Source organism: Seriola dumerili, unplaced genomic scaffold (assembly GCF_002260705.1).
Source record: "Seriola dumerili isolate Sdu_G_001 unplaced genomic scaffold, Sdu_1.0 BDQW01001387.1, whole genome shotgun sequence".
NCBI classification, from domain to species: domain Eukaryota; kingdom Metazoa; phylum Chordata; class Actinopteri; order Carangiformes; family Carangidae; genus Seriola; species Seriola dumerili.
This window is the reverse complement of record NW_019175642.1, coordinates 583,744-596,504: the sequence shown is the minus strand read 5'-3', so window position 1 is coordinate 596,504 and position 12,761 is coordinate 583,744. Positions and strand designations below refer to the sequence as shown.

The window sequence follows — 12,761 nt, the reverse complement described above, 5'->3', positions numbered from 1 at the left end:
CTGTCCTTTCCTGGAGCGAAGAAAAAAAAAAAAAAAAAGGATTTATGAATAAAAGATGCCAAAAACTCACAGGATGGGGGCTGGACGTGGAGGGGAGGCAGTCAATAGTGGAACAGACTGAAAAAGTCATTTAACACAACTTACACCACTTCATCAATTCGTTACAGCGCTGCTATCACCCCGCTGCCCATTTCATATGAATACATGCATGAATGTAACATGAAGTGGAAAGACATGTAGGGGAGTTTTTATTCTACAGATTAGACTGTGCGTTCCACCTCGCGGCAGGCGCCAATTGGGCGTGTGTGAATAAAGTGTGAAGTGTGCCATGTGTCGGAACACATTACATTTCATTTGCGTGTGTAGGTTCAGAACATGAATGTGTCACCTGTCCCAGACCTGCTGCTCTGGTACAGATTGCAGCGGCCTGCTTACAGTGCAGTGCTGCAGAAGTTGGGAATAGTGCGTGGCCTCTTTCATTTCCTGAATGATGTTGTTGGTGTCATTGTTGAAATGGTTTTACTTTATTACCTCAGGTCAGTGTCAATGTATGGGCTGTTTGACAGCAGTCCTAAAACACAGGTTTGCTCTTTAGATGCGGTTAATCTCCTTCCGCAGTCACTTCGTCACACTGAGAAATCTCATTATAACCCAAAATGTATTCCAAATAACACTGCCCTGAGCCATTCTGCTGAAACAATCCGATATCCATTCACCGCCTGTTTCATTTCATTTCCCCCTCTGGCCACTGACGTGGAAATCCCAGCATCAAGTGTTTATTTGGATGAATTTCGTTCCGCCTCTTGGTGGGATGTGCAGTGAGAAAAAAGCCTTTGATCCTGCGTGAACATGTGACAAGCATGACTCTGCTCTCTGAAGGCTTTATCGCAGCTGCTTTTTCATTCTGTTTTGCCTCGCCGGCGTTTATCTCGCTTGATGACATCCCTGATCTCCCAACACGTACACTGAGAGTAGTACTGAGTGGGTCTATCAGGTGGGGGGGGGGGCAAAGCCTTTGCTGCTGTAATATAGTGCCCTCCTCAAGGCTTAATTCCTGGCCTGTCATCCAGCAGCTGAGTTAGAGCCCAGTTTTCAGACGCAAGAACCTTCAAGGAAGTCATCACAGACTCCAGCTGAATGTTTGCTCTTCAGAAAAAAAAAAGACCTCTGCTTTCATTTATCTTTGTATTCCCTGCATGGCTGGCTGTTTTTTTTTTTTTTCATACTGCCACACATGATTTTATTTTTCCCCCCAAGGATTATTATTGCCTCTGTGGTGTCCTTGTCTTTACCGCGGTTGTTTTTTGTTTATATCTTATTTCTTTTTTTTTTCTCCTCCTCTAGTATAATCCTCTGCTGAAGAACACTGTGTCTGTAAAGAGATGTTTTCCTTTCATTTCAAATTGCCTGGTTGAATAAAGGTTAATGAAAAACACATTGGGATGTTGTATGGATGTCAGATGTTTGCTTGAAGAGGCGAAAAGACAAGCAGGCTGTAATGTTGCATTTTTTTTTTTTTTTGGATGAAATGGAAATTGTGGGTGCGAGTTAGTTCACTCAAGTGTAAGCCCTGTCCTCTAACACAGCTTTAATGACAGGAGATGAAATTGCAAACAGAGAGACAGTAGACTGAGTGATATTTTTACCCGTTAATCATAGCTGGATGCTGTAATGATTTTTTTCAACAGTTCGCCTTTGATAATTTATATTTTACGTGTGAAGTTTTGATTTGTTCCTTTGTTGCTAAAGAAAGAACTGCACGTCAGTGGTAATGACCCTGTTTATGGGGGTCTTATAAAAGCCTTGGGTTATAAATGTGTTGTTAAATATACTTTAACTCTTCTCTTGTTTTAACAGGTGTCCTGCTCTAAACCTGCCTTTCGGCATGGCTGAACGTGGCATCCCAAATTCACCAGCGACTGCCGCTCAAAACGTGAATATTTGTCCTTTCTGTTCAGCTTTTCTGGACTCAAAAATGACAAACTGTGGCAGTGCTTCTCTTTGTAAATATGTCACTCTGCCAAGGAACCCTGGCCAAGGCCACGTGATCAGTGGAGAGTTGGAAAGAACCACAGCATCTGCAAATTAACTGGACGAGCAGTGTGTGCAGCATAAACAGCTTTTATCTCCTGCATTAGGAGGAGCAGGGAGAAAAGGCAGGGGGTTGAGCCTGTGATAATTGAGGAGCAGATGTGACATGAGTGTGGGCAATCTGCGAGACCCTTAACAACTTCAATACACCCAACTGATTACAATGGCTCCTGCTGAGAACATGAGTGTTCTCTCTACTGCAGATCGCTGTCCCAACTGCAGCTCCTCCACCCACCCAGAGGTGGATGTTACCAAGGTGGTGGTTCTGGGGATGGTGCTGGTGGTGTTTGCAGTGTTCGGGGTCCTCGGTAACATCCTAGTCATCCTGTCAGTGTTGTTCCACCACCACTGGCGCTCTGTGACACATTACTTCATTGCCAATCTGGCAGCAGCAGACCTTTTGCTCAGCTCCGCCGTCCTGCCCTTCTCTGCCACCTCCGAGGCTCTGGGCAGATGGGTGTTCGGCCGCTCCTTCTGCAGCGTCTGGGCCGCTCTGGACGTGCTCTGCTGCACTGCCTCAATCCTCAGCTTGTGTGTGATCTCTATCGACCGCTACCTGGCTGTCAGCTACCCTCTGCGTTACCCTTCTATAGCTACGGGACGGCGAGGCCTGACAGCGGTGGCTGCTCTCTGGGGACTCTCGGCAGCCATATCTGTGGGCCCTCTGTTTGGCTGGAAGGAGCCCGACCCGGAGGATGAGACGGTGTGCCGAATCACAGAGGAGCCCGGCTACGCCTTGTTCTCAGCATTAGGATCTTTTTACATACCTCTGGCCATCATCCTGGCCATGTACTGCCGTGTGTATACCGTGGTGAAGAGGGAGACAAATACCATCAGGAGGGGCAGTAAGGGGGAAGGGGTTGAGACTGAGGGGGTGGTGCTGAGGATACACAGAGGAAACGCTGCTCAGACGGGGAAGCAGGAGGATGACGAGGGGAGCGAGAGGCATAAACGCTCCACCTTTTCCCTGCAGCGGCTACTGAAGCTCTCCAAAGAAGAGAAGGCAGCCAAGACTCTTGGCATTGTTGTCGGGTGCTTCGTTCTCTGCTGGCTCCCTTTCTTCCTGGTCTTACCCATCGGTAGGTACATCCTCACCTCTTCTGCTCTGAACCTGTCACAGCCCCAGTTTGTACCTCATGTATTTGTTTAACATTCAAGTCACAAAGCTAAGTGTCAGTTTTTCTGAAGGACAATTCCCTGGCAATCTTTCAAAAACCCAGAAAAATCATTGAACAACACATAGTGCTGTTTTGAATATATTTGTAGAATGAAAATGTTCCATCTGCAGCGTTGTAAAAAGACTTTTCAACCTGCTGAATTCTAAATAATATTGCAAATGAAAGTGTCATTATTAGATACAATTATCTAGATTAACTGTTACTTTCCATTAGTCCAGATTTTCATACACAAGAAATGCAGTGTGAGTGTATGAAAATATAAAATACCAGAAAATAACATTAAAGAACATCTTCAAACCGGAGATGTAGAGGTGTACTCCAGGGTGTGTCATCAGGTGCGTTCGTTTTGGACTTCAGATGACTTGATGGTGCCGGTGACTGCAGGGGTGGAGTATGAAGGGACTGAGACGAAACCTATACGCACTGTTTACTCACCCAAAAAGCTGGTCTGAAACATTTTCAGGCTAGGCACAAGTTTACATCAGTGTTTTGACTCATAAAATTAAATCAAAGTTATGTGTTATGAAAATGTCGAGGGCGATGAGTGAAGGTGTTCGGGGGTGAAGAGAGAGAATAAAAAACAAAGCCCACCAGTGAAAAGAAAAGACACATAAAGGATAACAAGGACATTACTACGTTTACAAAAACAAACTCCTGAACTGAACTGTTTTTACAGCTTTCTTGCTAGATGATGAAAACTAAAGTGCTGGTGCCCACATGTAAACTAGAATTACTGCCTCACAGTTGCACGCCTCCGACAACCAGCCAAGTTGCAGGAAATGTGGTCACAGTCTCCCCTTCATTAGCGACTGCATTGAATAATGTCCAGATGTGTTTTTGCAGAGCATTGTGATGTCACAGTGAAGTTGAGCTTTGACCATTTGGATATAAAATATCATCACTTCATTTTATCCTTATGGACATTTGAGTTAAATTGTGTCATAATTAGTGTATGAATTTGTGGGTTATGTCCAAAAGCATGTTTTGTGAGGTCACAGTGACATTTGACTTTTGACCACCAAAATCTAATCAGTTCATCCTTGAGTCGAAGTGAATGTAAGTGCATAATATGAAGAAATTCCCTCAAGACGATACTGAGATATCGCGTTCACGAGAATGGGACGGACGGAAACATTACGCCTCCGGCCCTGACTGTCGCCAGCACGGAGGCAGATAGGCTAACGGATCTGAAATTCTTAGAATAAAATCGTAAAACACATCATGCACGTCAGTGAAGCCTGAAGCCAATCAGGACAAAGTTCAGTCGTCACAGAGGTGGTTCCCAGTAGGAGAGCAACTGCAGCACCTGAGTCAGAAAACTGCAGCGACCTTGGTCCTGCAAAGTTTTACAATCGTGTGACATGGTGACGTTCTGCAGCGCTAGTGAAAGTCAGACAAAATATCTATCCAGCATGTATTGTTTCAAGCCCAGCATGGATCACATTAAGTCCGCACCGCAATAGTGGAACGCACCTATAATACCATGGCATGAAACTCCCTACCAGAGAGGGCAGTTAAACGAAAAGTTTTGAGAAACAGGGTTTTTGGAGGATTGGAAATTGTCTTGAGATAATGTATGATGTGAATTGACTTGACTTGCCTTAATTTTATCTTTTAGAATAAAACAGATTGAATGTAACGATAAAGCATGAGAGACAAACTGGGGCCTTGAAGTGATTCATCTGATATTGAAATTTTTGAGTAAATAATATATTTTCTGAATCTGAAAAGGGGATTTGAATGATTCAAGAATTAATTAATGTCATTAATTAATGTCATGATGAAGAGCTTTAATGATTACTTTGACGCTGCCTCACTCTGAAAAATATATAAAATGTTCATTTGAATTTTAGCAGGAGCAATAATGAACTAATCAAGGTTGTTTCTGCTGTTCTAGTAAAATTTCACAGGAGATACGAGCTTCAGTTAACAATATCAGGAGCTCAGGAAATAGGTAAATGCCCACTAAGCCAGACAGTCTTATGTTTATCTTTGATAAATTATACCTAGATTTTGTCAGACTCTGTCGAAGAAGATGATAACAGTGATGTTATCAGAGGTGTTAGCGAGGACAGAAACCAACCATTGTGAAGCTTAATCTAAAATCTTAATTGCCTTCGAAATAACTCTCATGGCTTGACTGAGATAAGTGACTGTCAGAGTGGACCGAGTGTATTTAAGGGTAATAGTTTGTCAGCAGTTACCTCCCAGGTCACAGATGGTGAGATCGTTGCTGAAACATGTATTCACTCACACAAACTGTAATCTCACGGAGAGAGCGACCTGTATATGATACAAGACGGAGGAGTCGTGGATTAAACACATCATCTGGCAAATAATATGTGTTATCTTTCACTCTTTTTTCATAACCAGCCATTCATAACCAGCCATATTAAAACCTCAATGTGTAATCCAAATGTAAACAACAGGATTGCAGTTCCAAAGACTGGAAGCTGTTGTCGCTTCTAAACAGAATAACAAGTCTTTTAATAGAGGGATTAACACTATACAATAAGTAAATCTAATTTAATATACTGTATATATTATCATATTATATATACCACATAGTCTTAGTCAGTGAATGGAGTTTGCTCGGTTGTCATGGAGCTGGATCTGTTGACATGCAAGGTAAATAGTTATGATTTCAACCATATCAACTGTAGGACTTTTTTTTAAAGCACCAAAAAAGGTAGTGAGTGGACCACAAGTAGGGATTTGTTTAGTCAAACTACTATTTCTAACATGCTTACATTTATTATTTAGCACTAAATACAAAGTACTGCCTAGGCTGAATGTCATTGGTTTTACAGGTATTTGGACATAAAAGTTAAAATTTGAATCTGAGATTGAAGATTGAAAAGCTAAAGAATCACCATTTATTACAGTTCATCCTGAGGGGAGCATGAATTTTGTACCAAATATTATTGCAATCCATTTAATAGTTGTCAAGACACTTCACTGGGAACAACAAATTAACCACATGGTGGCACCAGAGAAAGAAACAAAGTCTCGGCTCCACACACGCCCCACGTCTTTGCCCATTTTTGGATTAGCCGAGGGTTAGGTGGAGTCAGGCGCTGCCAAGACGGCAACAGTGGAGTAGGTCACTCTGAGCTTCAAAACCACTCTTCAGAAACGTATGGGTGACATCAAGCTATGCTATGTCCAACTTTATATACAGTCTATGGATGCTACAGGAAAGGTCAGGGGATAAGGCGCCAAAGAAATAAAGAATGCAGCTTCTGGGCACCATGAATATCTCTACCAAGTGTATGGCAATCCATACAATAGTCATTGAGATGTTTCAATCTGGAGCCACACTGCAGAAGTAAGAGCAGCCCTCCTGTAGCTACAACTACTGTGATACAAAAGCTGTTGCCCCCCTGAGTCATTTGTATAATGTTGCTTTATGATACTTTTTACTCTGAACGCAACATCAGGCAGGACCGTCCTCCCTCCCCACCGTGCCTTGACTCCGCTGCTTGAGTTTCTCAGAAGGGACATGAAGAAATTCAATTACAAGCAACCAGACAGACCAAATGAAACACCACATCGGAGCAGAATAGGCTTCTACTGTGAGATGAAATGGAATGAACCAAACTATTGCTCCCTCTTATGAAAGCTGTTACAGATAACAAGCATGGGGCTTAATGGGCTGTAATGCTAGGAGGCATCCTCAGTCACCCGACAGACGGTCATCCGAGAATAGTTATGCATTTCAATTGAGACAGACCTTCATGGCTCACAGCACAGCGCTGATTCAAGCTCTGAGGCAATGATAGTCTGAGATTCCCAGACTGAGAGTGTGAAAAACCACTGAATATTTTATTTTTCATTAATTCTGAGCTCTTCAGATGAACAGCCTGTTTTGTGTTGAAGCACTTTCTGGCTGCCCACCTTTAACTGTAGGTGCAACCATGCTGCCATCACTTGCACAGTATGCTGACAGAGCTCATAATAGGAGGTGTCTGCGGCTCCATACACACAATGTGAAGCAGCTATGAATCACTGCTTTTATCAGAATTGGTGAAAATCAGACCAATCAGACTGAAATTTAACAACTTCTATTTTCTCCATCAATATATTTTTGGTCTTGTACTATGAACTTGCATGTTTATTAGAATAATATCTACAAACCTGCTCCACAGATTTGAATAAAGGTCCCTTGAACCGTTATTCTTTTGTGTTTTGATGTATCAAAATGTTTTCAAATAATTTATTTCCAAATTTTTGGAGGCGTGACTTTTGTGTAGTTATTGTAACCACATATAGAAGATATGTGCACATATCAACTCCTAGCAATCCTGTAAAATGTAATAGCATTTGAATGATAAGTGGTGCCACATCAACATGATTTATGTAAACATGCCCTGTGTGTGAGTTTTCCTATAAAGCCTCTGATGTGTTTCTCACATTGTGCATATCTTTGAGGTCTAATGTGTGAATGCATTTCCATTGTCATAAAAGATTTTCAAAGCTAGTTTAAAAAAATAAATAGTTAATCCTACATTCTGTACATTTTGGATGTATTACAAGAACTGCATACCGGACTCAAAATGGGGCCCACTGGCTCGAATAAAAATTGCTCACCAAGCACATGAGCCAGAAAAGTTTTCTAGCCTCTAGGTTTTTGTTCTGTGTTGTGTGGCCACCTGCACATGCACATTTGTGTTTCCCATGCGTTTGCAGTTCAATGCTTCTTGTCGACCATTTTTATGGATGTCTTTTTTAAAGTGGTGATCTGTAGGGATTTCTTTCCTTGCTATACTGCGAGTGGCCACTGGGGCTAGCTAGCAGCAAGGCTGAGTGGAGCTGGCTTTGTGCATGGAAGCATTGTCACATTGAAACCAAGCAGCAACCTCCGGGGCTGAAAAATTAAGTTTGTACGGAGGCTATGTCCATCTTTATTTACAGTCCACAGTATGATTGAAACAGAAAACGATCTCACTCAAAAGTTGGACGTACACTGTTGTCTGAAACATCTTTGTATCCTATAGTGTAAAATTTTCCCCTAACTGGACCTAAAAGGCCTTAACCAGAAAAAATAAGTCACGGTATAAAGTATATAAAAAGGAGTGTCCACATACTTTTGGCCATGTAGTGTAACTCAGTGGTCAATTTTCTATATATTTTTTATAAATTTATAAATATTATATATGATATAAAGATGAATAATCCAGACTTTAAACTATTTTTATAATACTTTAAATTCAGAGGCCTGTTCAGCCTTGGCAGATGTAATGGCTCTCTTAAGTGCTTTCTGATTCTTCCTGGAACATTATGTGTTAGTGCTGTATAGTGTCTCTTTTCATTCATATTTTGATTTGTCTAATTGTGTGTTTTCTCTAGGATCCATCTTCCCATCCTGTAAGCCCCCTGAAATCATCTTTAAAATAACCTTCTGGCTGGGTTACCTCAACAGTTGCATTAACCCCGTTATCTACCCGTGCTTCAGTCGGGAGTTCAAGAAGGCCTTCCACAACGTGCTCCGCGGTCACTGCCTGAGAACTGCCAAACCTCAAGGACACACCACCACCTATATCTCCAGTTCAGTCCCCACATCTAATTCCTCTTATCCCTCAGCCCAAGACAGTGCCACTGTTTCCTCATGGTGTTGCTGCAGGGCCCTGACAGCGTCCTCGCCATCTGTCGGCGATCCAGATCAGGCTCAAAGTGCACAAATCCAGAGTAAGAGTCTGCTGAAGGTGTGGTGTTTCTCAGCAAGTCGAACTCCAGTGCCGCAGAATTCCTCCACTCACGGGTCAGCTAAGGTCTTGCGTCTTTCTCTTGGGGTTAAAGGAGAGGCTGTTTGATTGGTGTGTTGAGGCGATGTAGGAACTGTGAGCATCCAATCTTGTACAATGGTTTTGCCTCGGAAGAAACACTTACAGTATGTAAAACTTTCCTCAGATATATTCCTCAGAGGCATCAGAGTGCATGGCCAGCTGAAAGTGACATTTCTTCAGAGAAAGCAGAGGGTAAGGTTTAATTAAAAGTTCATGTCCATTGCAATACCTTGAGAGTTGAGTGTAATATTTTGTATACACTCAAGAACCACTACTGAGCTGCTAACAAACCGGGCACTCATCGTAAAAATGTTCAAGAGAAGCTTCTCGGCACATAGAAGACTGAAGTATGAATGTACACGAGAGAAAAAAAACATATATAAACCTCTTTTGTGAAAAAATACAAGCCATTCTTTGCAAGTATGGACATATGGTTAGCATGGTTAGCCATCTGTGTTTGGCAAAGAATGAAAGAGATAATAGCATCTCATTGAAAAGAGATTGTAAAAGAACTCCAGAGACAACGTTTCTTTATATACTAGTGGTGTTTCTGCAGATTGCACAAAATCCCTCAAGGCGGAGATTCTCATACGTAAATTCCAGAGTGATTAGCATTCACTGACTGAGAAAGTGGAATCACATTGTGTAAGAGCGTGTGTATTATACTGTATGTGCTTTATAAGGGACTAAACACTGAAATTTTTCACAGAGAAATGACGGTAAAACCTTACACTCCTTCATTGTACCTCTCTGATTGCTTAAATGCTCATTCTTTGTTTTTGTTGTGGCTGTATCAGAGATGTTAATGTTTGACATCATTGCTTGTGCTGGTGTTACATACATGAAATGGTGTCAGATGCTTTTCTCTTAGTCTTGGTGATAGACTATTGATGTGTCTTCCCCATGCAAACACTGGAAAATGACATCATTCACTGGCTGTTTAAAACTGATGCATGAAGAATTCAACCAGCAACTGTCTGAGGTCTCTGTTCTTCTGTAACTTGAATATGTGTGTTGTCATTAAAGCTGCATTTGCAGATTTGCGGCCACTAGGGAGCAGAATAACTCACCGTCTTGACATATTATCACCCTACAAAGCTGTTATTATTCAGCAGAGCAACATTACCATCCCATTTTGAGTCATGTTTCTGTCCACTTCAAGAATATTAGTCCAACAATCAATCTCCTTTTAGCTCTGGATGGATTTGGACCAACTCCTGAGGGAAATATCTGACTCTTTAGCCAGATTATCCGCTTTCTTCAAGAGCCTGTCTCTTAATCTGCCATTTGGTGCCGGGCAGGTAGTCAGTTTATCTGTACCATGAAACCAAAACAATGAACTACAAGAGGCCAAAAACTGTGTGGGTGCACTATTTTCACGCTCTTACTCCACTCAAATGCAATATGAAACATAACTGGCAGAAGTGTGTGGGAGCATGTAGTATTTATTATTATTATCATTATTATTATTTTTGAAAAGTACATTCATTTGGAAGCATCTTACAGTCATCTGTCTGTATGAGAATAATAACATGAAAGTGTAATGTACTGATCATTGGTTAAATTATTGACGAACTGGTGGACAGCCTCCCTGCTGCAATGTTTGTGCTGAGGAAAGTCATCATTATCCATCATTAGACTTGCACCCGTACACAGAGCTGCACAGGCACAGGTCTTGATGGACTGTTAATTAAACATTACTTATTTTTAGTGCGGCTGCACATGAATTTCCATTTGTTGCTTTACTTACTGTGGGGTGGGTTGTTGGTATTCAGTTCACAAAATCCCAGTATAATTACTTTTGCGATGTGCAGGAGGTGGCTCGAATATAAAAGGTGACATCATGAAAGGAATAGTCATTTTGAAGAAACTACACTGCTGTTTCCTCTGGGTAAAGATATGCAGGCCAGGTTAATTGGCGACTCTAAGGTTAATTGGTGACTCTAAATTGCCCATAGGTGTGAATGTGATTGTGAATGTTTGTTTGACAGCCCTGTGATAGACTGGTGACCTGTCAGGGTTATTCCCTGAGACCCTAAGAAGATAAGTGGTCTATCTAATGAATGAATGAATAAACTGCTGTAATAGAAGCTATAAAAAATATATTACTACAGCCTTTAAAAAGGGTAAAAGATTATTATAACATTGGCCAACTGAGAATTTGCTTTCAGCAAAGGGTACAAGTAGACTCTCATCAACATTGGCCAGGAGATTCAACAAATTAACATCTGTCTGACCGGTCACCACAAAAACTCAAAGCTTTGCAAAGGGTAGATTTCATTACAGGTTGATTGCATTGGATTGCATTATATCCTATTTATGTCTATGGTGTGCCAACCCACTCTTTGTCTTTATTGAAATGAGCTGGTTTCATTAATTATCCGTATCACACAGAATTCATAGAAATACATGATTCGCCCTGTGTAAAGATAATGTGTGTGAGTGTTTTATTTAAAAATCATGTCATGAGCATTGATTAATAGCCTTAAAAAACATGTTTCAAGTGTCTTATCTTTCTTAAAAAGTTGTCACACGCCTCTTCTTAGCTCTTAATCCTTTGCTTTTCCCTGTTATGAACAGAGTTGTTTTTCTTTGCTGGGCTTGGATTAAAGGCGTTTTTTCTACCCCACAGACATCATAACAGTGATGAATACCTGAGAAAGCTTATCTGTGAAATGCAGGATGTTGAAACATTTCTAGAAGAAATATGATTTGTCATTTCACAGTCACCTAAGGTTAGGGTGCAAGTAAGAAGTTTCCATCATTCTGCATTGCTTTTTGGGATTTGTACAGTGGCATTATAACTGCTCAAGAGGATAATGTCTCTGTCTAAACTCTTGTAAACTCTGTAAGCTCCAACACTTTACATTTATGTAGCAGCTAAACTGTCTCAGATAACTAATAACACGCAGCTCTCATTTCTGCAGATTATGCAGCCAAGGACTCAATGTTACGCTGCATTAGGCAACAAGAGGCAGAAGGAGATATGCTGACATTTCATTAGAGAGGCATGACTGGATCCGAAAAATATATATATTAGCATATACTATGACATTTCACGCCAGGACAAATGTATCTAAAGTTTATATATTCCTTTAAATCTTTATAATGTCTGTGTGTAAACATAGAACATTTATTTTCATCTCCAGTGACCACAAGTGTGAATATTAAACTAACAGAAACAATCCATCCTTGCGGTTTTTTTTTTTTTTTGTTCAAATTCACAGCTTATCACTGCAGCTGCTGTATTTGCTTTTTAAAGAGAAAAGAAAAACAAAAAAACTCAAAAAATAATGTTTCATAACAAAATATCAGGACTAATAGAGGCAGAGTCATCAAACCTCTGCTTGTTTTCTGTGTGTGTGTGTGTGTGTGTGTGTGTGTGTGTGTGTGTGTGTGTGTGTGTGTGTGTGTGTGTGTGTGTGTGTGTGTGTGTGCACGCGCACCAGTATATGGTTTAACATGTCTGTGAAGAGCAGTCAGGGTTTGTTGTGTCAGCCTCCATCACCTCAGATATTCATGGAAATTCATGGAAATAAATGCATCAGATTCCTATTAAACATGCGGCTGTCATTTTCAAAAAGATTCAAACAGTGTTGCAGCCGCTGTCATATCAAGGCAGACACTGTTGTAATAACTGGATCCAGGCTCCCATTACTGGAAAGACAAGCTTGTGCCGTGTAACCTGATCAGCTGGCTTGGCAAA

General features: G+C 41.1%; 1 protein-coding gene across 1 annotated transcript; it reads left to right on the top strand.

Moving 5' to 3' along the window:
• The first annotated feature begins 2,254 nt into the window (after positions 1-2,254).
• LOC111238488 (alpha-1A adrenergic receptor-like) lies at positions 2,255-9,082 on the top strand. Its single transcript, XM_022768028.1, has 2 exons — positions 2,255-3,170; positions 8,619-9,082. The coding sequence occupies exons 1-2, from the start codon at positions 2,255-2,257 to the stop codon at positions 9,080-9,082; spliced, it is 1,380 nt and encodes a 459-aa protein (XP_022623749.1).
• The last annotated feature ends 3,679 nt before the right edge of the window (positions 9,083-12,761 follow it).